Raw genomic sequence first — 25,716 nt, forward strand, 5'->3', positions numbered from 1 at the left:
TGTGTGTGTATATACATATATATACATGTAGACAGTGTGTACAGCAGTCACAGCAGCCGTGTGTGTGTATACATACATATACATGTAGACAGTGTGCACAGCAGTCACAGCGGCCGTGTGTGTGTATATACATATATATACATGTAGACAGTGTGTACAGCAGTCACAGCAGCCGTGTGTGTGTATACATACATATACATGTAGACAGTGTGTACAGCAGTCACAGCGGCCGTGTGTGTGTATATACATATGTATACAGTATAGACCAAAAGTTTGGACACACCTTCTCATTTAAAGATTTTTCTGTATTTTCATGACTTTGAAAATTGTACATTCACACTGAAGGCATCAAAACTATGAATTAACACATGTGGAATTATATACTTAACAAAAAAGTGTGAAACAACTGAAAATATGTCTTATATTCTAGGTTCTTCAAAGTAGCCACCTTTTTCTTTGATGACTGCTTTGCACACTCTTGGCATTCTCTTGATGAGCTTCAAGAGGCAGTCACCGGAAATGGTTTTCACTTCACAGGTGTGCCCTGTCAGGTGTAATAAGTGGGATTTCTTGTCTTATAAATGGGGTTGGGACCATCAGTTGTGTTGTGCAGAAGTCTGGTGGATACACAGCTGATAGTCCTACTGAATAGACTGTTAGAATTTGTATTATGGCAAGAAAAAAGCAGCTAAGTAAAGAAAAACGAGTGGCCATCATTACTTTAAGAAATGAAGGTCAGTCAGTGCGAATAATTGTGAAAACTTTGAAAGTGTCCCCAAGTGCAGTTGCAAAAACCATCAAGCGTGTAGCGTCGGCGTCCCTGCCCTCTGCTAGGCAGGGACGCTGTTCCCCTCACCTCTCTGCTCCGAGCCCGGCGTCCTCCTCCCGCTCTGCTGGCAGCGCGCGCTCCTTCCCGGCCACTGTGCTTAGGGCGCGCGCGCGCTTCCTCCCTCTTAAAGGGGCCGCGCGCGCCGTCCTAAGGAGTCCCCGGACAATGGCCGGAGGACTTCACCATATATAAGGCACCTCCTCCAAAATGGAGGTGCCCGAGCAATGTTGTTGCACTGTTCACTACTCTGCTTCAGCCCTCAGGTCCCGTTGCCAGTTACCTGCCTGATTCCTGCCAGAGTCCTGCCAGTTTGCTGTCTGTTTCCTGCCTGATATTCCTGCTACCTGCCTGCTAGCCTGAGGTCCGACGGTCTGCCTTACTACTCCTGTCAGTCTGTCTAAGGACCAACTTGCCCGCTCACCTGGGAGCGCACATCAACTACCTGCCTGCTTGCCTGAGGTCCGACGGTCTGCCTTCCAACTCTTGTCAGTCTGTCTATGGACCAGTTTGCCCGCTCACCTGGGAGCGCACATCTGCTACCTGCCTGCTAGCCTACCTGGAGGCTCTGCCGTCACATGCTGTGACCACCTGCCTGTCCAGTGACTCCTGCCCGCTCACCTGGGAGCGCTCATCTGCTGCCTGTCTGCTAGCCTACCTGGAGGCTCTGCCGTCACGTGCTGTGACCACCCGCCTGTCCAGAGACTTCTGCCCGCTCACCTGGGAGCGCTCATCTGCCGCCTGTCTGTTGGTCTTCCTGGAGGCTCCGCCGTCACATGCTGTGACCACCCGTTTATCCAGAGACTCTCGCCTGCTCACCTGGGAGCTCACGTCTACCATCAGCCGCCACAGGTCGTACCAACCCTTTACCCAGAGACTGCCCCGGTCACTTGCCGTGACCTCCTGCCCGTTCATCCAGAGACTGCCCCGGTCACTTGCCGTGACCTCCTGCCCGTTCATCCAGAGACTGCCCCGGTCACTTGCTGTGACCTCCTGCCCGTTCATCCAGAGACTGCCCCGGTCACTTGCCGTGACCTCCTGTCCGTTAATTCAGAGACTGTCCCAGTCACCTGCTGTGACTGCCTGCCCGTCTACCCTGGTCGCCACCCGCTCCCTTACAAGGACCGCCCCCTTGTATAGTAGCTCAGAGGTTCCGCCTCCCAGACCCGTTACAGTTTGCTCGGGCCATGGAACCCGGTGGCACCCAAGCTCCCTCGCTCTCGGACCTCTGTCATGAACTGTCCCGTCAGAGGTCCCAACAGGAGTCCATCCTGGGTCACCTGCGGAATGTCAATTCTCGCCTGGACACTCTGACTGCTCCACCAGCAACCACCGCCAGTGCCCTGACTCGCAACCCGGCTGCTCCGCTGCCCACCAATACCATGATATCCTACCCCGGACCCCGGCTTTCTGCACCTCCTCGCTTCGGAGGCGACTCCGCCCAGGCTCGGGGCTTCATAAATCAGTGCACCCTGCACTTTGAACTCCTGTCCCACCAGTTTAACTCCGACCGGGCCAAAATTGCCTTCATCATGTCCCATCTCACCGGGGAGGCCCTGGCCTGGCTAAATCCTCTATGGGAGAGAGGAGACCCCCTGGTGTCCGACTTGCCTGCCTTTCTCATGGCTTTCCGGAAAATCTTCGACGAACCCGGACGGAAGACCTCATCCGCATCATCTCTGCTACGCCTCCGTCAGGGAAGTCTCACCGTGGGCCAATATGCCATACGGTTCCGTACCCTTGCCTCGGAGCTGGCCTGGGATAACGACGCTCTGGTATCCGTCTTCTGGGAGGGTCTGTCCGGCCGTATTAAAGATGAACTTGCCGGTCGGGACATTCCTACCACTCTCGATGACCTAATAACTCTTGCCACCCGGATTGATCTACGGTTCCAGGAGCGTGCCAAAGAGGTCACCCGTGAGAGGAGGTTTCCACGTCTAGCTCCTACTTTTCAGAAATCCGTCTCTCCCCAGGTACACTCTTCTGAGCCTATACAGGTCGACCAGACCAAGATGGTCAAAACCCGTCAGGACTTACGCCGTGCCGAAGGGAGCTGCTTCTACTGTGGCAGTAAGGAGCACCGGATCCGTACCTGCCCGGAGAGGTCGGGGAAACGCCTGTGTCTAGGTTCGCTCAGAGAGGTCAACCTAGACAAGAATAAATCCTCTCCATCTCTGCTACTGTCAGTCTCTATTATCTGCGGGGAGAATCATTATTTCGAACTAGCCCAACTTGACTCTGGAGCGGCCGGGAATCTTATCTCACAGTCCCTGGTAGAAAAATACCGCATTCCCACCAAACCTCTGGCTGTACCATTATCTGTCGCTGCTGTGGATGGGGGCCTCTTACCACGTCCCATCCAACTCATCACCGAATCCGTAACTCTGCAGGTGGGAATGCTGCATTCTGAGAGCATCTCTTTTCATGTTCTGCCTGGACTCTCTCACGCCCTCTTACTAGGTCTGCCTTGGCTCCAGAGACATGCACCCGTGCTTGACTGGCAGACCGGAGAAGTGCTTCGCTGGGGACAGGACTGTCATAAGACTTGTTTGGTTCCTGTTCATCCCGTCCGTCCTTCTCCTACCCCAACTAATCTACCTGGACTTCCGATTCCCTATTGGTCATTTGCTGATGTCTTTCATAAAAAAGAGGCAGAGACATTACCCCCTCATAGACCATACGACTGTCCTATCGACCTGTTACCCGGTACTACTCCTCCCCGTGGGCGTATTTACCCATTGTCCGCTGCTGAGACCCGGTCGATGTCCGAATATATTGAGGAGAATTTGGCCAGGGGATTCATCCGGAAATCTACCTCCCCGGCGGGAGCAGGCTTCTTCTTCGTAAAAAAGAAGGACGGCTCTCTCCGTCCCTGTATAGACTATAGAGGCCTTAACCAGATCACGGTGAAGAATAAGTACCCCCTTCCGCTCATTCCAGAATTATTTGATCGCCTGAGGGGGGCTAGAGTCTTCACCAAACTGGACCTCCGTGGGGCGTACAACCTGGTCCGTATCCGTCAAGGGGATGAATGGAAGACTGCATTCAACACCCGGGACGGCCACTATGAATATCTGGTAATGCCCTTTGGTCTCTGTAACGCTCCTGCCGTCTTTCAAGAGTTGGTCAATGACATCTTCCGGGACCTTCTCTACTCCTGCGTTGTGGTGTACCTGGACGACATCTTGGTCTTCTCTCCGGATCTCCAGACTCACCGGAGGGACGTTCGTCAGGTCCTGCTCAGGCTCAGGCAGAACCACCTCTTCGCTAAATATGAGAAGTGCCTCTTTGAGCAGACCTCGCTTCCGTTTTTGGGCTACATTATTTCTCAGACCGGCCTACGAATGGATCCAGAGAAACTGTCTGCCATCGAGAAATGGCCCCGACCGGAGGGGTTGAAGGCCATTCAGCGGTTCCTGGGCTTCGCCAACTACTACCGCCTCTTCATACCGCACTTCTCTTCCCGGACTGCCCCAATTTCCGCGCTCACCCGTAAGGGTACTAATCCCAAAGAGTGGCCGCCCGAAGCAGAGGAGGCCTTTCTTTCCTTAAAACAGGCCTTCTCTTCCGCCCCGGTGCTGCATGGTCCGGACGGCACAAGCAGTTCTTTCTGGAGGTTGACGCCTCCTCCTCCGGAGCCGGAGCTGTACTTACTCAAAAATCTTCTTCCGGGAGGATGGTAACTTGCGGCTTCTTCTCCAAACTCTTCTCCTCTTCTGAGCGCAATTATTCCATAGGAGACCGAGAGTTATTGGCCATCAAGCTGGCATTGGAGGAGTGGCGTTACCTACTCGAGGGGGCTCTTCATCCGGTAATAATTTACACTGACCACAAGAACTTGGCTTATCTCCAGCATGCCCAGAGACTTAATCCGCGCCAAGCCCGGTGGTCCTTGTTTTTTGCTCGCTTTGATTTTGTTCTACATTTTCGCCCGGCTGACAAGAACATCAAAGCAGACGCCTTGTCCCGATCCTTTCTGGTATCTGATCTCGAGGAAGAACCTAAACATATCATCGATCCCGCCAGAGTAATGCAGGTGGCTCCCGTGAGTTTAAATCGTCTCCCTCCCGGTAAGACGTTCGTATCTGTACCTGATCGGGAGAAGATCCTACACTGGGGTCATTCGTCTAAACTAGCTGGCCACGCCGGTCAGAAAAAGACCCTACAGCTTATTTCCCGGCACTACTGGTGGCCTAACCTGCGCAAGGATGTAATAGACTTTGTTTCTGTCTGTGTGTCCTGTGCCCGCAACAAAGTTCCGAGACACCTGCCAGCCGGTCGCCTTCTTCCTCTGCCAGTACCTGCTGCCCCCTGGCAGCATATAGCGATGGACTTCATAACTGATCTTCCCGTCTCTGCCGGTTGTACGGTCATTTGGGTGGTCGCTGACCGCTTTTCCAAGATGGCTCACTTCATTCCCCTGCCAGGCCTCCCGTCTGCACCCGAGCTGGCTAAAGACTTTATCCGCCACATCTTCCGTCTTCATGGCCTGCCCCGTCACATCGTGTCGGATCGTGGGGTACAGTTCACTTCTCGTTTCTGGAGAGCCACTTGTAAATTGCTAGACGTCACCCTGGACTTCTCCTCCGCTTACCATCCACAGTCAAATGGTCAAGTGGAGCGGATCAATCAGATCCTGACCTGTTACCTCCGGCACTTCGTTAATGCCCACCATTCTGACTGGGTGGATCTCCTGCCATGGGCCGAATTCTCGTACAACAATCACGAGAGCGAATCCTCCTCCAAATCCCCGTTTTTTGTAGTCTTCGGTCAGCATCCTCGGATCCCGGTTCCCGTCTCCACCTCGGTGGACAATCCGGCTGCGGAATCTCTTGTTAACAAATTTTCCTCCACATGGGAAAGTACCCGGTCCGCACTCCTTCTGTCATCCGAGCGTATGAAAAGACATGCCGACAAAAAACGTCTGGATCTTCCTCAATTCCGTCCAGGGGATAAGGTCTGGCTCTCGTCCAAGTATGTCCGGCTCAAGATTCCTTCCTATAAGTTAGGGCCTCGGTTCATCGGTCCTCTGGAGGTCATCAGTCAGCTCAACCCGGTGGCCTATAAATTGAAAGTCCCGGCCAACTTACGGATCCCTAACTCCTTCCATGTATCTCTCCTCAAACCTGTGGTACTTAACTCTTTTTCCAAGTCTACAGGTACGCCTCCTGCTCCGGTTTCTGCTGAGGACGAGTTTGAGGTAGAGAACATTCTTGCCACCAAAAGGGTAAGAGGAAAGACCTTTTTTCTAGTAGATTGGAAGGGGTTTGGTCCTGAAGAGAGAACGTGGGAGCCCCGGGAGAACATCCATGCCCCTCTCATTCTAGCTAAATTTCTGTCTGGCCTAAAAAAGGGGGGGCATAAAGGGGGGGGGTACTGTAGCGTCGGCGTCCCTGCCCTCTGCTAGGCAGGGACGCTGTTCCCCTCACCTCTCTGCTCCGAGCCCGGCGTCCTCCTCCCGCTCTGCTGGCAGCGCGCGCTCCTTCCCGGCCACTGTGCTTAGGGCGCGCGCGCGCTTCCTCCCTCTTAAAGGGGCCGCGCGCGCCGTCCTAAGGAGTCCCCGGCCAATGGCCGGAGGACTTCACCATATATAAGGCACCTCCTCCAAAATGGAGGTGCCCGAGCAATGTTGTTGCACTGTTCACTACTCTGCTTCAGCCCTCAGGTCCCGTTGCCAGTTACCTGCCTGATTCCTGCCAGAGTCCTGCCAGTTTGCTGTCTGTTTCCTGCCTGATATTCCTGCTACCTGCCTGCTAGCCTGAGGTCCGACGGTCTGCCTTACTACGCCTGTCAGTCTGTCTAAGGACCAACTTGCCCGCTCACCTGGGAGCGCACATCAACTACCTGCCTGCTTGCCTGAGGTCCGACGGTCTGCCTTCCAACTCTTGTCAGTCTGTCTATGGACCAGCTTGCCCGCTCACCTGGGAGCGCACATCTGCTACCTGCCTGCTAGCCTACCTGGAGGCTCTGCCGTCACATGCTGTGACCACCTGCCTGTCCAGTGACTCCTGCCCGCTCACCTGGGAGCGCTCATCTGCTGCCTGTCTGCTAGCCTACCTGGAGGCTCTGCCGTCACGTGCTGTGACCACCCGCCTGTCCAGAGACTTCTGCCCGCTCACCTGGGAGCGCTCATCTGCCGCCTGTCTGTTGGTCTTCCTGGAGGCTCCGCCGTCACATGCTGTGACCACCCGTTTATCCAGAGACTCTCGCCTGCTCACCTGGGAGCTCACGTCTACCATCAGCCGCCACAGGTCGTACCAACCCTTTACCCAGAGACTGCCCCGGTCACTTGCCGTGACCTCCTGCCCGTTCATCCAGAGACTGCCCCGGTCACTTGCCGTGACCTCCTGCCCGTTCATCCAGAGACTGCCCCGGTCACTTGCTGTGACCTCCTGCCCGTTCATCCAGAGACTGCCCCGGTCACTTGCCGTGACCTCCTGTCCGTTCATTCAGAGACTGTCCCAGTCACCTGCTGTGACTGCCTGCCCGTCTACCCTGGTCGCCACCCGCTCCCTTACAAGGACCGCCCCCTTGTATAGTAGCTCAGAGGTTCCGCCTCCCAGACCCGTTACAAAGCGCTACAAAGAAACTGGCTCACATGAGGACCGCCCCAGGAAAGGAAGACCAAGAGTCACCTCTGCTTCTGAGGATAAGTTTATCCGAGTCACCAGCCTCAGAAATCGCAGGTTAACAGCAGCTCAGATTAGAGACGAGGTCAATGCCACATAGAGTTCTAGCAGCAGACACATCTCTACAACAACTGTTAAGAGCAGACTTTGTGCAGCAGGCCTTCATGGTAAAATAGCTGCTAGGAAACCACAGCTAATGACAGGCAACAAGCAGAAGAGACTTGTTTGGGCTAAAGAACACAAGGAATGGACATTAGACCAGTGGAAATCTGTGCTTTGGTCTGATGAGTCCAAATTTGAGATCTTTGGTTCCAACCACCGTGTCTTAGTGCGACGCAGAAAAGGTGAACGGATGGACTCTACATGCCTGGTTCCCACCGTGAAGCATGGAGGAGGAGGTGTGATGGTGTGGGGATGCTTTGCTGGTGACACTGTTGGGGATTTATTCAAAATTGAAGGCATACTGAACCAGCATAGCTACCACAGCATCTTGCAGCGGCATGCTATTCCATCCGGTTTGTGTTTAGTTGGACCATCATTTATTTTTCAACCGGACAATGACCCCAAACACACCTCCAGGCTGTGTAAGGGCTATTTGACCAAGAGGGAGAGTGATGGGGTGCTACGCCAGATGACCTGGCCTCCACAGTCACCAGACCTGAACCCAATCGAGATGGTTTGGGGTGAGCTGGACCGCAGAGTGAAGGCAAAAGGGCCAACAAGTGCTAAGCATCTCTGGGAACTCCTTCAAGATTGTTGGAAGACCATTTCCGGTGACTACCTCTTGAAGCTCATGAAGAGAATGCCAAGAGTGTGCAAAGCAGTCATCAAAGCAAAAGGTGGCTACTTTGAAGAACCTAGAATATAAGACATATTTTCAGTTGTTTCACACTTTTTTGTTAAGTATATAATTCCACTTGTGTTAATTCATAGTTTTGATGCCTTCAGTGTGAATGTACAATTTTTAAAGTCATGAAAAACAGAAAAATCTTTAAATGAGAAGGCTACTCCTTTACTGACAACCCTGCTTCCCACCTAGCCACCATGCTACTCCTTTACTGACTACCCTGCTTCCCACCGAGCCACCATACTACTCCTTTACTGACAACCCTGCTTCCCAACGAACCACCATGCTACTCCTTTACTGACAACCCTGCTTCCCACCGAGCCACCATGCTACTCCTTTACTGACAACCCTGCTTCCCACCGAGCCACCATGCTAATCCTTTACGGACAACCATGCTTCCCACCGAGCCACCATGCTGCTGCTTTATTGACAAACCCTGCTGCCCACTGAGCCACCCTGCTGCCCTCTGAGCCACCCTGCTACTCCTTGAGCTACCTTGCTACCCACTGACAAACTCTGCTTCCTACCAAGCCACCATGCTACTTTACTGACAAATACTGCTACCCATCGAGCCACCATGCTACGCCTTTACTGACAACCCTGCTTCCCACCGAGACACCATGCTACTCCATTACTGACAACCCTGCTTCCCACCGAGCCACCATTCTGCTACTTTACTGACAACCCTGCTTCCCACCGAACCACCATGCTGCTGCTTTATTGACAACCATGCTTCCCACCGAGCCACCATGCTGCTGCTTTATTGACAACCATGCTTCCCACCTAGCCACCATGCTGCTGCTTTATTGACAACCATGCTTCCCACCGAGCCACCATGCTGCTGCTTTTTTGACAAACCCTGCTGCCCACCGAGCCACCAATGCTACTCCTTGAGCCACCTTGCTACCCACTGACAAACCCTGCTTCCCACCGAGCCACCATGCTACTCCTTTACTGACAAACATTGCTACCCACCAAACCATCTTGCTACTCCTTGAGCCACCTTTCTGCCCTCTAACATACCATGCTGCCCACTGAGCCACCCTGCTGCCCACTGAGCCACCCTGCTACTCTTTGAGCCACACTGCTACTCCTTGAGCCGCCTTGCTTCCCACTGAGTCACAATGGTACTCCTTTACTGACAAACCCTGCTTCCCACCGAGCCACCATGCTACTCCTTTACTGACAAACATTGCTACCCACCAAACCATCTTGCTACTCCTTGAGCCACCTTTCTGCCCTCTAACATACCATGCTGCCCACTGAGCCACCCTGCTACTCTTTGAGCCACACTGCTACTCCTTGAGCCGCCTTGCTTCCCACTGAGTCACAATGGTACTCCTTTACTGACAAACCTTGCTGCCCACCGAACCACCCTGCTACTTCTTGAGCCACTTTGCTGCCCACTGAGCCCCCATGTTGCCCACAGTGTTGCTCACTGAGCCCTATGTATTGCTCCATCACTGGGATCCACAGCTGCCTTTATAATGGGGACTGTCTCAGGTGCAGATTTCTCTAGTCACTTCTATGGGAGATCCAACAACAGCTGAGCAGCAAAGCTCCATAAATGTCTGCAGGGGAGCTGTATACAAAAAACGGCAATTGCAGTGTTGTTTCGTGTTGCTTTATTGTAGATACATTGGATCAATGAAATCTGTGCAGAAACCTGTGCAGAGCGAATAACCGCTCATCTAGCGCATGGTGCTGTATTCTGCGCGCTCCGCGTCCCAGCGGATCAATGGGTCTCATTAGCATAACACTTTATTTTTTGCATTTTTCAATTAGTCGCTGTTCTGCATTGATGGAATCAATAGAAGATTGTGCGACAATTACCCAGCTTGTGATTCATGTCTTCGGCTGATTGGTTTTTGTTTCGCCTCTTATACAGTTGTCTTTTGTTACTTCCTCAGGTGTTTGGATTTCTGTTAAACCATGCAGACGGCGGAGGAGGCCTGTGCCCAGCTGGAAGACGAGCTGCTGTGTAAGTTTGAATTCCCAAAATCACGCATATATATTCATTTTGCACATATCGCTTTTACCCTCCAGTTGCTATTTTATCCGTCCTGCTGTAGTTCCTCCCCTCAGTGCAGTCTCTCTTGGCTGGCTTCCAGCATAGCTCTGCTCTGCCTCCACAATGGACATAAATTGAATACACTCTGCTTCTGTGCTGAACAGTTTTATCTTCTGTCATATACAGCAATTTTACATCATCGATCTGGTAGCTGGTTTCCAGCAGAACTACAAATTCCACTCTGTTGATGCATAAGGCAGAAGATAATCCTTTGCCATATGCATGAACAGAGCAGAATTTGATCCAGCAATTTACATCATTGATCTTTGAGCTGCATTCCAGCAGAGCTGAACAGTCCTGCACTCCATTCCACCTAGGCAGGAGAGAGCTTGAAATAACCATCACGGAAGCACAGGCCAGCTTAGATCAAAAGGGGTAAGCTAGGTTTGATGCCCGCTGCTGACAGATCAGTGATGTGAAACTGCAAATTTCTCTCTGTTGATGCATAAGGCGGAAGATAATCCATTGCCATATGCATGAACGGAGCAGAATTTGATCATGTCGCTGATCTGTCAGCAGTGGGCATCAAACACAGCTCAACTGTGCTGATTTGGATTGGTTGGGGTCTTGGCTCTCAGAATTAACCATTTTAGAAACACAGGCGAGCTGAGATCTGTAGGGCTGAGCTGTGTTTGATGCCCGTTGCTGACAGATCAGTGATGTGAAACTGAAAATCCACTCTGTTGATGCATAATGCAGAAGATAAACCTTTGCCATATGCATGGACAGAGCATAATTTGATCCAGCAATTTTATTTCATTGATCTGTTAGCTGATTTCCAGCAGAGCTCACCAGTCTTGCACTCCATTCCACTTAAGCAGGGAAGAAAGCTTGAATTAGCCATTGTCGAAGCACAGGCAAGCTGAGATTAACAGGGCTGAGCTGTGTTTGATGCCCGTTGCTGACAGCTCAGGGATGTAAAACTGCAAAATCCACTCTGTTGATGCATAAGGCAGAAGATAATCCTTTGCCATATGCATGAACAGAGCAGAATTTGATTCAGCAATTTTAGATAATTGATCCTTTAGTTGATTTCCATCAGAGCTCAAATAATCCGGCACTCCATTTCACCTAGGCAGGAGGGAGCTTGAAATAGCCATTGTAGCTGCCCAGGTGAATTGGAATCAGGAGGGCTGAGCTTTGTTTGATGCTCACTGTTAACAGATCAGTGATGTGTAACTGCAAATGCCACTCTGTTGATGCATAAGACAGATGATAATCCTGTACCATATGCATAAACAGAGCAGAATTTGATCATGTTACTGATCTGTCAGCAGTGGGCATCAAACACAGCTCAGGCGTGCTGGTTTGGATTGGTTGGGTTCTCCGCTCTCGGAAATAACCATTGTAGAAACAGGCGAGCTGAGATCTGCAGGCCTGATCTGTGTTTGATGCCCGCTGTTGACAGATTAGTGATGTGAAACTGCAAATACTGATCTGTTGATGCCTAAGGCAGAAGATAATCCTCTTGCAAATGCTACTCTTTTGATGCCTAAGGCATAATATTATCCCCTTGCAAATGCTGCTCTGTTGATACCTAAGGCAGAAGATAATACTCTTGTAAATGCCACTCTGTTGATGCATAAGGCAGAAGATAATCCTCTGCCATATGCAAGAACAGAGCAGAATTTGATCACATCACTGATCTGTCATCAATGGGCATCAAACACTGCTCAGCCCTGCTGATTTGGATTGGTTAGGGTCTTGGCTTTCGGATTGCTGAAGTGAGGGGTACGAATGCTCAGAAGAACTCTGCTCTTCTCTGATAGGAGGGGATAGCTAAGGACATACTTCATAATTTCTGATTAAGTGTTCAGTCACCAGGGAGAGCAGTGTTCATCTGAGCTCTTCTACTACTTAGTTTCGGTGGTCAACGGACCCCAACTAAAGAAATCTGTGTGTCTTCCAGGATCCCTCTTGTTTGATCTCCCTCTACCCCTTGACGTTCCAGTAATCCCATCCTTCTTCTTCCTGTAGTTTGTGAAGATTGCCGCTTGTACTTCAGAGACTCCTGCCCCCAACATGGAGCACCAACCTTTATCTTGGACACGCCGGTTCCAGAAAACGTACCTTCTCGTGCTTTACTTTCTCTACCAGAAGGATTGGTGGTCAAGGAAAGATCTCAAGGAGGCTTCGGTGTCTGGTGCACAATTCCCATCATTCCCCGGGGCTGCATTTTTGGCCCATACGAAGGCGACATAATAGTGGATAGGAGCGATTGCACGGTCTATTCATGGGCGGTATGGGTTCTTCTTTAATTGTTTATTTCCAGGATTTTTTAAGAAGGTATCTTATATCTAACAAATCCTGTAATGTAGGAGTTAATTATTAAGGGTGCAGAGATTGCACCCTGACCCCTAAACCTGTGGCACCCCAAAAAGGTCCCTCTGCTTATATTAGATACATGAGAGTTGGGATGACCAGTTTCAGATTTTCACCTCTTTTGAATTAATTTGCGGAGTTCTAATATCATTATGTTAATTTAAAGGATTTTATTCCCAGCTTCATAGATGGATATTTTTGGATAGTGCTTGTAAAAACCAGCAATTTTGCAATTTACCGCTTATTAAAATTTTTAGCCGTTCTTGAGATATTAACACTTTTTTCTTTTGTACTACTCGTTGCCAAGGAGACCGACCACCGCTGTTGGCTAGTTTGTAAGCACTGCTCTGAAGCTGGAGGGAATTAGGAGGGAACAGAGCGCTGCAGTGATTCTGGTCGGCTTCAAAACAGCACTTACAAGCTCAATAGAAAAGAGCTTGTAAGCACAGTGCATGTTCTGCTGTATAGCAGCAGTGGTCGGTCTCCAAGGCAACAACAATATAAAAGTGTTAATATCTCAAGAACGGCTACAAATTTTTACAAGCAGTAAATTGCAAAATTGCTTGTATTTATAAGCACTATCCAAAAATTTTCATTTATGAATATGGAAATAACCCTTTTAAGAGAACCTATCGGCAGCCATAGTGGTAATCTGCAGGTGTGTACCATATTAAACCTATTTGGCTGCAGAGAGAAAATTAAGTCATCTGAGTCATATTATAGGAATAGTGATGTAATTTATTTTTCTTTTAGGAATAGTGATGTCATTTTTTGGAGGGTGGTGATTGTGATGTCACTATGCGGAGATTGATGATGTCATTACTTAACACTATTCTGTGAAAATCAGTAATATATCATTATTATTGTGGTGTATAGACACATCATCACTTTTTTATATCTGATTTCATTGCCTGTACTTTGAAGAACAGTGATGTCACTCCACACAGTGCGACAAACATTTGACATCACTACAACTTCTAGTTTGAGATTAATGATGTCATTACCACTACTTAATAATCGGCGAAGTCACCACTGCTGAGCTGTCGTAACCTGACCCATCATGATATTGCTATAAAATCGCTAAAATCCATATCTAGAAAAACAAAGACTTGTCTCAGTCATTTACAGTTTAATGTATATTTTTTGCTTCTTATAATATTGCTTACAATTTTATTGTTTTATATTTTTGCTTATAATTTTATTTATTTTTGCTTTTATTACTTATATTTTTATAATTGTATATGTGTATTTTTGCTTCTTATATTATTGCTTATATTTTTATAATTTTTTTTATATTGTTTCTTATTTTTCTATTTGTATATTTTTGCTTTTATTACTCCTTATAATTTTATATTTATTTTTTGCTTTTATGTTTAAATTTGTATGTGTATTTTTTCTTTTATTATGGCTTATATTTTTATTTTAGTATTTTTATATTTTTTCTGCTTTTATTTGTGTTTTTTATATTTGTATTTTTCTTTTTGTATATTTTATATATTTTCTTCTTCTGATTTTTGATCGTGCAGATTAGAGAAAACGGATCCTATTTTTACATTGATGCCAGCGATGACTCCAAAAGCAGCTGGATGCGGTGAGTCCTGACATTTACAAGAAGACCCTAATACCAGGGAAGATTATTGGGGGGGGGAGATAGCCTGGAGATGCACACATGGTCTTGTACCATTTTTTTCTTGTTTTTTTTCGATACTTTATGTTCTCTTCTAAGGTATGTGGCGTGTGCGTCCACAGAAGAGGAACACAATCTGACCGTGTTTCAGTACCAGGGGAAAATCTACTATCGGGCGAGCCAGCCTATTCCTTCAGGCACCGAACTGATGGTGTGGATCGGGGAGGAGTATGCCAGGACCCTGGGGCTCAAATTAGGTAAACATGACTGGCTTTATGATGGTGGTCCACAGGTTCTCCACCATAAGGAGGCCCGCCAGCAGCACAGCTCATCCCGACCAAAAATGAATGGAGAGGAGTCCACTTGGCACTGTCACTTTGAGTCTATGGGACTTAAGCGCGCCTCAGCGTTCATTTCTGGAGTAACTTACACCACTTCTATGGCACAAAGTGTGATCAGGTTAACGGGCGTTCCATCCCAGTTCCAGAACTGGTGTAAAAAACACCAGAAATCGCAACATTTTTGCCCAACTTCGAGTTGACCAAAAATTTTGTGTCCTTCCAGGCCAAATAACTGGCAAATTCTGATGTATTGAAGCCTTAGTTGTATATTTTATGGATATTTTAGAGGAATTTGGTCACTTTCTATATAATGGACCCGATTCATTATTGCATTTGCGTCTTTTTTTTTGTCTAATTTTTGGTCACCGATTTTTCATTTGCCTTTTATTCTCAGGTGAACATTTTAAATATGAGTTTGGCGAGAAGGAACTTCTGATGAAGCTTTTTCAAGACTTGCAATTAAAGACCCTCGATTCTTTACCCAATCGCATATCTACCAGAAGTCAGTACGCATGCAACGACATGGTCACCCCTTTAATACAGTCCCACAAACAGAACTACCCGGTAAACAATATTGGCCATTCTTCATCTGGCTTCCAGCTGCTTGAGGGAACTCAGAACTTAGTAAGCCTTGGTCGAGCCCAGAGCCGTTATTGGACTTTTTTCGGCTTTCAAGGCGACGCCTACGGTCGAATTATGGATAAAACAAAGATTATTTGCAAACTTTGCGGCGTCAGACTTTCGTACAGCGGCAACACCACTAACTTGAGGCAGCATCTTATATATAAACATAGGCGGGAATACAATGAATTAGTGGGAACCCAGGGAGCAGTGGTGGAGCCACAGAAGAACATTGACTCTGTCTCTCCTCGTGAGCTGCCCTCCAGGGCTGTCGTGACCCCCACTGTCGGGAGAACGACCAAAGCTGTGGCGGATTTTATTGTCCGTGACCTAATGCCAGTTGAAATAATCGAAGGCGAAGGCTTTGTGCAAATGTTGTCCATTCTAGATCCTAATTACAAGTTACCAGCAGCCTCTTTCTTGGCTCATACGATCCTTCAAGAGATGCACCTTCAAGCCAAGATGAAGGTGGTAGAACTGGTGAAAAATCTTCAAGATTGCTCCGTCAGTCTCGACCTGTGGAAACATAGTGGCTCACTGTCCTACCTCACGCTCACCATCCACTACGTCAACGACTCTTTTGAATCCAAGAATATGGTGCTAACAAGTCGGGTTGTTTCCGAAGACCTTTCCGAAGAAAGCCTGAAATCTGTTCTTCAAGATGTCGCGGAGGAATGGGGAATACGGGAGAATACATTCTTTGCAGTAGGACTCAACAGTCCTTCTGTTAAAATAGCTGCTTCAAAGGTGGGATGGAAGTCTCTGCCATGTGTCGGACAGGTGCTGAAGAACTGTATCGAAGCTATCCTCCAGCACCATACCATCCAGACCACGTTGGATCGGTTCCGACGATTGATAGCCACTATTTTCTCATCAGCAGCTCAAAATGAAGAGTTGACCAATCACGGGCCGGTTTTGAAAGTCCATTTAAAAATGTTCCTGCGGGACGGTACGAAGTGGTACAGCATCTACACTTTGCTGCAGAGCATAGTGGACCATACCAAGTTTTTTAAAAGCCTAATTGAGACCTTGAACGATGATGGGATTTCTCTGCAGCCAGATGACTGGTCAATACTCCAAGATGTCGTAGACATCCTTAAACCCTTATCCATCGCTACCTCAACCTTTACCAAAGATCAATTTGCCGGATTGTCACTGGTGAAGCCGGTGATTACCAGCCTGTTGTATAAACACTTGGCACCGAACGAGTGGGACTCTGAATTTTCCAAGAACATCAAAAAGGCCATACACGAAGAGCTGAGTTTTAAGTATTCAAATCCCGAAGTCAATCAGGTTCTCAACTTGGCATGTGCCTTGGACCCTCGTTTCCGTGGCCTTGATTTTCTCAGTCAACCAGACCGAGTAGAGACCCTTCATTTGTTGAAGCTCGAGGCTTCCAGCCTGGCGAAAATAACCACAACCGAACCAATCTGTGTTACACCAGAACCTCAAAACTCAAGACCACCATCCAAAAAAGCTAAGCAGGACACTGGCATCGAGTTTCTATTGGGAGACTTGTGTAACGTAAGAAATATTTCGGTTAGCACGGTCAACCAGCAGGCAGAGCAGGAGATAAGTAGCTTCCAGACGAGCGAGGCGTCTTCTTTATGCCAGGACCCATTACAGTGGTGGAAGATGCACCACACCCAATATCCTCTCTTGGCGCGGGCGGCCCGTAAACTGCTGGCTATCCCCGCCACTTCTGTGCCCACAAACTGGTTATTCACAGATGCCGGCTTGGCGGTGTACCGGAAGCGTTCTGCCCTTACTGCCGAACACGTTGACATGTTGGTCTTTCTCAATGGCAATAGGTTATATCTTTGATTGTCTAATGGTTGGTGCTTCACTTTGTGCCTCTCCCAACTCCTGTCGTAGCCACTGTTAGCAAGTGGTCCATCGTATATCCTCCAGGTCGGATCTAGTGCTTCCACTACTTTCCTAACACGGGACCCTTGTCCACACCAGTGCATTACTGGGCTGAGAAAACTACTCTGATGATCATCAATTTTTGTGTTTTAGTGTCTCACATCCGGACCAGCTCTCCATCTCTCATCAGTACCCCCTGGAGCTCCATCCAGGTACCAATAGGGTGTGATTTGCATGTGGTCAGGCTCGTTGACTTCTAGGATAGCCACCTCCACTAGGTGGCACTAGAGCGCTTTCTTTCTCGAAGAGCATTACCAGTTGCTTAAAGGAATATACATATATATATGGCATACATTTCCGTTCCTTTCCAAGACAGTATTGTAAGCACAGCCGAAACTGCCTCCCAACCTCAGGACTCCTTTGCATTTACCAGAGCAGAGATCTGCTGCAAAAAGCAGTCCAGCTAAATAACCCCTTTAAGCTTTATTTTACAATCTGACAACCCCTCTAAAAAAGATAATAGCTTTTAGTGCACAGTTTTGATATTGCACTAGTATTCTATGGGGATCTATATGCCTGATAGTATAGGAACTCAAAGTGCACCCGTTTCCTGCACATGTAGTTCCTCAGATGGCCACAAGGGGCAGCTGATATTATGAAGCTAGGGTATTTTATGGGGATCTGTATGCCTGTTAGTATGGGAACTCACAGTGCACCCATTTCCTGCACCTCTAGTTCCTCAGATGGCTACAAGGGGGCAGCTTATATTATGAAGCTAGGGCACCACAACTGCTCTGTTGGTTTTTATGCCCTGGCTCTATCTAAAATGTTATAAAGTCAGCCTCTACTAATACTTAAAGGGGTAGTCCACCTTTTGGGTATTTTTTTTCTTGCTTAAATACTCATTTGAGGCTAAAAATCATTTTTGCAATGGGGTTTCATTACCAACTTTGCACCATTTGGCTTTTACTGGCCCTTTGTTTGCCAGCACAATTTTGATGTCAGCAATCTGCCGAGATTTCCCAGAAAAATACAGATAACAGTTACAAACTTCCCATCAGACCATTCTATCGGACTCACTGATGGATTCTTGGTTAACTCCTTCTGCATCCAGCAATAAACAGTGCAACACAGAGGCTACAGGAGGCAAACGGAGCAAAGTTTTTAATGAAACCCAATGGCAAAAATTATTTTTGGTCCAAAATACATGCATTTAGGTTAAAAAAAAAAAGGCTCTAAATGTATAATAAGATTATTATTTTTTTGCTAAAGTTGACTGATCATGTGCAGAACAGAAGGAGGGGGCGATCAGCTGGTTACCCCTTCCTTCTCATCTGTACCCGTTTACTAGGCGCTGCATCAGGGACGGCATTCGCACTTTTGGTTTCTCCTTGTCTATGACATTTTTGGAGTCCGCCAGGGTCGATATAATCAGCAAATGTAAAAGTCAAACTCATTTGGATTTGGATTTAGAAAAGCAAAAAATCCAGATACTTTTTGGAAACTGTCAGGAAACTGCTGTTGACAGATCTCAAAGATATGTTATCAGAAGCCAACCTGCTTGATGACCGTTTCCATTTAGCTATTTTTTTTTTTTTTTTTTTTATTTTTTAAGCAAGTTTTTTTTTTTTTTTTCAGTGAAGGTATGATGAAAAAAAAAAAGATGTAACCGAGCAGGATTTTACATTTGTTGAATATATCGACTTTCCCTTGCAGTGACTACAAAGCTACTGTGCTAGATAAGTTTATGGCTGTTATCAGTGATAGTTTATCTTAGTTGTTTACTTTGTGCCTGAAATTCACCAATTATGTCATAAGGAGTTCAGGCAGTTATTTTGTTCAGATACTTTACACTGCAGCTCTGCTTGTTTTGATTGGCTTCTGTTTGTAAGCACGAGCCCATCGGAAATCATTAGGTCACTACATAGGAACTTCATTTTAAAGATGAAGATGTAGAAGTTTTGATAATTTCAACTTTTAAACACTAGAGGGAGCAGCCACCTGCCGTGAAAACCTAGTGTACTGCTAGCTCGCTTTACTACTGCTGTAAATGTAGGCGGGATCTGCTAGTATGTGTCTGGCGTTACTTCTCCTCTTTTGGGCTCTTGCAAAAGGATAAGGGAGGATGAAGTTTAGGATCACAGGGCGGAGACCTTTGTTGGTGACTGCAAAGTGATGCTGAGGTGTGGACAGTCTCGCCAAGGATGGCCGGCAGCGCGGAATCTGTTCATTGGCGCTGGACTGCTCACTCTGTCACACATGATCGGATTAGATACATGGCTCAGCGGACTGTATCACATATGATAGGATTAGATACATGGCTCAGCGGACTGTATCACATATGATAGGATTAGATACATGGCTCTGCTATGTCAGTGTAAGGCCTCATTCAGTTGTATGTGATGCGGGGATGTCTGAATGAGGCATTTCAGAGAACTGGTGCAGCACTAAAAAAGTTTTGGAAACCGGAGTGGAAGGTTTGGATTATAGAGGATATTAATGTTAGATCATTAGCAGAACAGAGAACACGGGTAGGGTGGTAGACAAAGATGAGGGAGGAGATGTTGGGCAGTGCAGCACAGTGCAGAGGACGGGTTGGGTGGTAGATGAGGGAGGAGATGTAGGGCAGTGCAGCACTGGAGAAGATGGGTTGGGTGGTAGACAGATGAGGGAGAAGATGTAGTGCAGTGCAGCACTGTGGAGAAGATGGGTTGTGTGGTAGACAGATAAGGGAGAAGATGTAGGGCAGTGCAGCACTGTGGAGAAGATGGGTTGGGTGGTAGACAGATGAGGGAGAAGATGTAGGGCAGTGCAGCACTGTGGAGAAGATGGGTTGGGTGGTAGACAGATGAGGGAGAAGATGTAGGGCAGTGCAGCACTGTGGAGAGGATGGGCTGGGTGGTAGACAGATGAGGGAGGAGATGTAGGGCAGTGCAGCACTGTGGAGAAAATGGGTTGGGTGGTAGACAGATGAGGGAGAAGATGTAGGGCAGTGCAGCACTGTGGAGAAGATGGGTTGGGTGGTAGATGAGGGAGAAGATGTAGGGCAGTGCAGCACTGTGGAGAAGATGGGTTGGGTGGTAGACAGATGAGGGAGAAGATGTAGGGCAGTGCAGCACTGTGGAGAGGATGGGTTTGGTGGTAGACAGATGAGGGAGGGAGAAGTCAGTTCAACTAAAAAAAAAATGAAGAAACTTCGGCTTTGTGTCGCCTTGTCATACAGTTTAGTTAATATAAATAGTGGTTTTCGTATGACGTCTTAAGCGGGACACAGAACTGTGGTCAAAAAGAATTTAATTTTTTTTAAATTCAAAATAAACAGATTTTTTTTCACCCACCCTCTTCATACATACAAGTAACAACTGACTGTTCCATGACCTTGTACTAGTGCGTACCTAGATTGAAGGACCTTAAAAGACTGAGGCGACTGTCGGATACATGGCTGCGCTACGATGGAGATATGGATGATGTGATCAGGAGAATGAGTCTTAATTATTTCCATCCTCCATGACCCCGAGCTTTGTGGTTGTTCTTGGTCGTCTATTGTTATCTTGTTGATCTTTATCGAGCGGATAAAGTGTGCGAGATAAATATTTTACATGCTCCTGCTGCTAAATCAGTATTCATGGTTTTCATAATTGCAGCTCCCCGTGACCCACTTATTGTGTTTCGGAAGCTTTTCTGCCTAGTTTAACCCAACTACCGAGAGTCCTCATTATATAATATTATATTTTCCAAATCCTTTATTAGGGAATTCATAGATTTAAAGGAGTTCCTCGGTGAAAACAAGTTGTCTCTGATCTCCCTACTGATTAGTGGGGGTTCCACTGCTGGGACGTGCACCATATGGCAAAACGGGGAACATTTATTCCAGTTGGAGCACTTTTAACTTTGCCGAGGATCGCAATGCAATGCTCGGACTGGCCATCGACTCTACCCACCCAAGCGTCACAGCATGTATTTCTATGCAGCTGTCACGCTCGGGCGAGGAGAGCCGACGGCCAGTCCTACCATTGCGTTGCGATCCTCGTCCGACCTGTACGGCCGTACACATGGACCAGTATCAATTGGTAAGGTTATTGGAAGGCGTGAGTTTGTGCTCACCTGGCGGTGTTATGTGAAGGCACAACACCTGTAGATGTGTGTAACTGCTGCTGCGGCCCCGTGGCTGTAGAAGATGAATAGTAGTAGATTAGGACGATATCACTTTGACTGTAAATTTAAAAGTTTTTTGTGTTCCAAAATGGTTCTTTATTGTCCCAACACGTTTTGTCACTGGACCTTCGCCTTTCTCAAGATGAAAAATGAGGCGCTGACACATGTCGGGCAATAAAGAACCATTTTGGAACTCTAAAGGGTTCTCAACACGTTTCGGCACTGAAGCGGTGTGTTTCGCAAGGTGAAAAATGAGGCACTGAAACGTGTTGGGTCAATAAAGAACCAATTTGGAACACAAAAGGTTTCTCAATTGTTCCAATGCATTTTGGCACTGGAGTGGCGCCTTTCTAAAGGTGAAAAATGAGACACTGAAATGTGTTGGCCAATAAAGAACCGTTTTGGAACACAAAAGGCTTTTCAGTTGTTCCAAGGCGTTTCGGCACGGGAGCGGCACCTTTTCTCAAGGTGAAAAATGAGGCACTGAAACGTGTTGGTTAATAAAGAAACAATTTGGAACACAAAAGGTTTCTTAATTGTTCCAACGCATTTTGGCACTGGAGTGGCGCCTTTCTCAAAGTGTAAAATGAGCTGAAACATGTTAAGCAATAAAGAACCAATTTGGAACACAAAAGGCTTTTCAATTGTTCCAATGAGTTTCTTTACTGGAGTGGCGCCTTTCTCAAAGGGAAAAATTAGGCGCTAAAACGCGTTGGAACAATAAAGAACCATTTTGGAACACAAAAGGCTTCAAATTTCCAGTCAATATGATATCGTCCTCCTCTACTTTGATGACATTGTTTAAGGAGTTAGTGTTGACTCCTTGTATGATATTACCGACTCTTCGTTACCCTATCAGACATGAGTTAAAAAAAAACTTAATAAAACTGATATGTCTACTAGGATTTTGCAGATTTAAAATGAATCAGACAGATTCCCATATTTTATATGGTAAGTTTCTCCCTTTTGGAACAACCCGAGATTCGCAAGTTGGGGGCTCGTCCGGAATCTGGTTCAAAAGCGTCTTCGACAGTCTTCAGGCCATATCACCATTACCAGGATATATGATTCTAAGTAGACCGAGTTGTCATACTATATAGCAATAACCGTTGTCCCAACGCGTTTCAGTTGGTGCCAATATAAAAGATGTTTATCCCCATAGTACATTTTATTATGCCGCTTGATGTACATGGTTAGATTTGTTACTCTTTCGAAATCGTCTTTTCTTGCTGCCTATAATAGCCCATGTTTTTCTTTTTCCTGTCCTGTGTAAAATACATAAAAGTTGAACTATAATTTTTAGGACACTGATATAAGGCCCAGTTACGGTATCGTATAGATGGTGTTAATGTCTATTGTGGTATTGATGGAGAAATCTCAATTTCTTTCTATATGTGTATCGCAGGAAGATGGTTAATTTTTCTGGTCGTTGTGTTTACGAGGCACATAAACTGAACGCAACAGTGCCTACCTCTGTACACTAAAAAAGAGAATAGAGCTGGCTGGCCCATGCTGCCATTACATTGCAAAGCCCAAGTATTATGTTTTCCTCTCTGCCCTGGAGAAATAAACAAGTACCAGCACAACATTTTCAGTTGCGAGAAGTGGTAAATTCTTCACCCTAGACACTAAAGGTATTAGATATTATTGACTTCTTCGGTAGCAGTAGCATTTTTGTACTTAAGTGCATGTATTTTGGGTTACAAAATTTTTTGTAGTTGAGTGACATTAAAAATTTTGCATCTTCAGCCTTTCATTACATTGCACTGCAGAATGAGTTAACTGAGAATCTGCCAGGGAGCTCTTTTGATTTTTATAACTTCTCTTCCTTCTGAGGTCCTGTCCGCTGATTTCTAAGGGCTCATTCAGATTTTAATTATTTTTTTTTCATGTATGAGAAAAACTGTTCTAGTTTTATAAGTGATTTTGTTAAGATGTTCATCAGTTTCTTTGAGTTTGGTCTAAGTTTCATGAGTTTTTCTCAGGTGAGAAACAAAAAAAATAAATTTCTCGACCTGTTTCAGTCCGGGAAAAGCTGACAGCACTCAGATCTGCTTTTTTTTTCACAGCCTTGCATTGTCAATTTTGATTCGCCAATCAAAAAAATGATCTGTTGGTGGCTCTTGAGGACTGAAGTTGGGGAACACTGCCTTAGGCTATACTATATATGATTCGTACCAAAAAGACTGACGTCTGAATGAGCTCTTAGAGTTTTTAAACGTTCCCGTCAGAACGAGCTCACTGACAGATTTTCAGTGAACTCATTCTGCAGCCAGCTATAGACTGTGCAACACAAAGGCTGTAGAAGGCAAAAAAGTGTAAAATTTTTAAGTAAACCCAATTGCAAAAATGAATCTAGCCTAGAGGTGATACTTTATACATGGCTGTACTATAATAATGATATTAATATTTACTATAAAATGTACCCAAAATGATCTCTAAGGAATTCCAAATGAGGCTGGCGTCAAATAATGTGCATGAAATTTCAAGTTTGCAAAAAAAATCCACCTCTCGAGCCTCCGTATAGGTAGCTGTCCTTCTTCAGGACTTTACTATGAACTGTTAACTAAATCGTTCTTTGCACTATAGAATATAATTTTTATTAACTTTACCTGATTTAAAACGTACTCCTCTTGTACTGATCATAAGTTACGACATCTCCTCTGCTCTATTCACATCCAAAGCTGCAGGTAAACTTTTAGAGGCTGCTAGTTAGAGGCCGTCAGCCTCGTGATGACAGATGTGGCCTCTAAATCTGATAGATTCTAACCTTCTCCACAACACAGCAGGCATTGGACAGGTAACCGGACCAGCGGAGCGCAGCAGTGAAGTTGTGAAGTTCAGCAGTTGAGAGTTAACAGGAAAGCGGCAGAATTGAGCGCAATCATGAAAAAAAGGGGGAAATTGTATCCGTAGTACCTTTCACTGTAATTTATTTTTCTGAGAGCTGGTCTCCAGTGATAAGCGATCGTCATTGGATAATTTTTTTTATACTCTTACTGTAAGTTTTATTTATGTATGTTTTTTTTTTTGTGTATTTAGGTCTTATGCGTTTCATGAACATGTCGCGTACGCAGTAATTTATAAACCAAAGAAATGTGTGAGCTCTGTAACGAAAGACCTCCTTGCTTCCCTTTTTTACACGGTCTCGTTTATTGCATGTTAGTTGGAATGTTACATTGTAAATTCTTTAGAGAATTCTAGATGAAAAATGTAAAAATTCTTTAGAAATGGTAATTCGAAGGGGGGGGGAATGCCCAAAAGTCATTTAAAAACACACCTAAAATCAGTGGCTAAAATCAAAATGATTCATAAAAAACTATTTTCACTCAAAGTGTACCTACAATTGGCTTAAAAAGTGTTGTCCAGCTGCTTAATATTTTTTTTTTTAGGCCCGTGACAAAGCTCTCTTGGCTAAATATTGCTATATTGTGGCATGATGCAATTAAATGGGACTGCGTTGCAACCCGGAAACTACTGCGACAAGCAAGTGGAGCAAAAAATCCAACTTTTTGTGACTTCATTGCAACCCTGTCACTTGCTGTGATGTAGCAGAAGTATAGACTGATCTTCGAACCACCCGACCTGTTTCGCCAAGTTGCTTCAGCCTAAGTTTTAGAATGGTGTAAAATAATAAAAATAATCGATCCCGTTCTGACCTTTTCTGGATCCCTATCCAATTTCTGTACTTCTAGCCGCATTGGCAACAGCCAATCACTAGCTGCAGTTTTGCTCCCTACAGGTTCCCTTTAAATTAGTAGTACATATGTATTGTCAAAAAGTTATTTTTAGAAAGTTGTACATTCATTTTCTCAATGCATGTACTAAATATCCAGCTAATTTAAAGAGTTCATAGATGAACAGAAGGAGGGGGATGGAACTGCAGGATTTCTCCTTCAGGGCATCTGAGATTTCTCGCTCTGAGAGGGGAGGGAAGAGCCGAAGGAGGAGACATCTGTTTGTCTCAAAATACACAGCACTGTTCTCACTTAACACCAGCAATAGCCAGTATATAGGAGTATTTATAAAGTAAAAACACCCCAAATTTTCAACTGGACAACATCTAAAGGTACATACACATTAGATAAATGGTCCCACTTTGAGATTTTTTAACAGGGCAATTTTGCATTCCAAAATAAATGACTTTAGGGGAAAAAAACGACTATGAGTTGCATTCTGTAAAAGTCTCCAAATATGATGAAACTGGGAAAAAAAAAAAACACTGAAATAAAAAATTATATATTTTACAAAACGTCATCCCTTGTGGTTTTTAATAGCACGTCTCGCTTATTACATACTCACATGGCTGAATCCATTACAAGCACTTTGGCAATAATATTCCTTGGCCGCGCGGCACAACAGCTGGAAGTCGGCGAGGAGTTGCTAAACGGCGCAGGAGGATCAAACAAAC

The 25,716-nt window shown here is 46.2% G+C and overlaps 1 protein-coding gene across 1 annotated transcript in view; it reads left to right on the plus strand.

The window, feature by feature from the left end:
• LOC141172128 (E3 SUMO-protein ligase ZBED1-like) overlaps positions 1-25,467 on the plus strand; it is an 80,198-nt gene extending 54,731 nt beyond the window's left edge. Inside the window, exons 2-6 of the mRNA XM_073655993.1 lie at positions 10,213-10,283; positions 12,351-12,613; positions 14,222-14,286; positions 14,422-14,579; positions 15,058-25,467. Of these exons, the coding sequence (XP_073512094.1) occupies positions 10,235-10,283; positions 12,351-12,613; positions 14,222-14,286; positions 14,422-14,579; positions 15,058-17,108 (2,586 nt within the window). The 5' untranslated portion in view covers positions 10,213-10,234 and the 3' untranslated portion in view covers positions 17,109-25,467. The remainder of the gene's footprint in view (positions 1-10,212; positions 10,284-12,350; positions 12,614-14,221; positions 14,287-14,421; positions 14,580-15,057) is intronic.
• The last annotated feature ends 249 nt before the right edge of the window (positions 25,468-25,716 follow it).

Source organism: Phyllobates terribilis, unplaced genomic scaffold (genome assembly GCF_046119375.1).
Source record: "Phyllobates terribilis strain yellow unplaced genomic scaffold, ASM4611937v1 Scaffold_12__6_contigs__length_324123572, whole genome shotgun sequence".
Taxonomy (NCBI): domain Eukaryota; kingdom Metazoa; phylum Chordata; class Amphibia; order Anura; family Dendrobatidae; genus Phyllobates; species Phyllobates terribilis.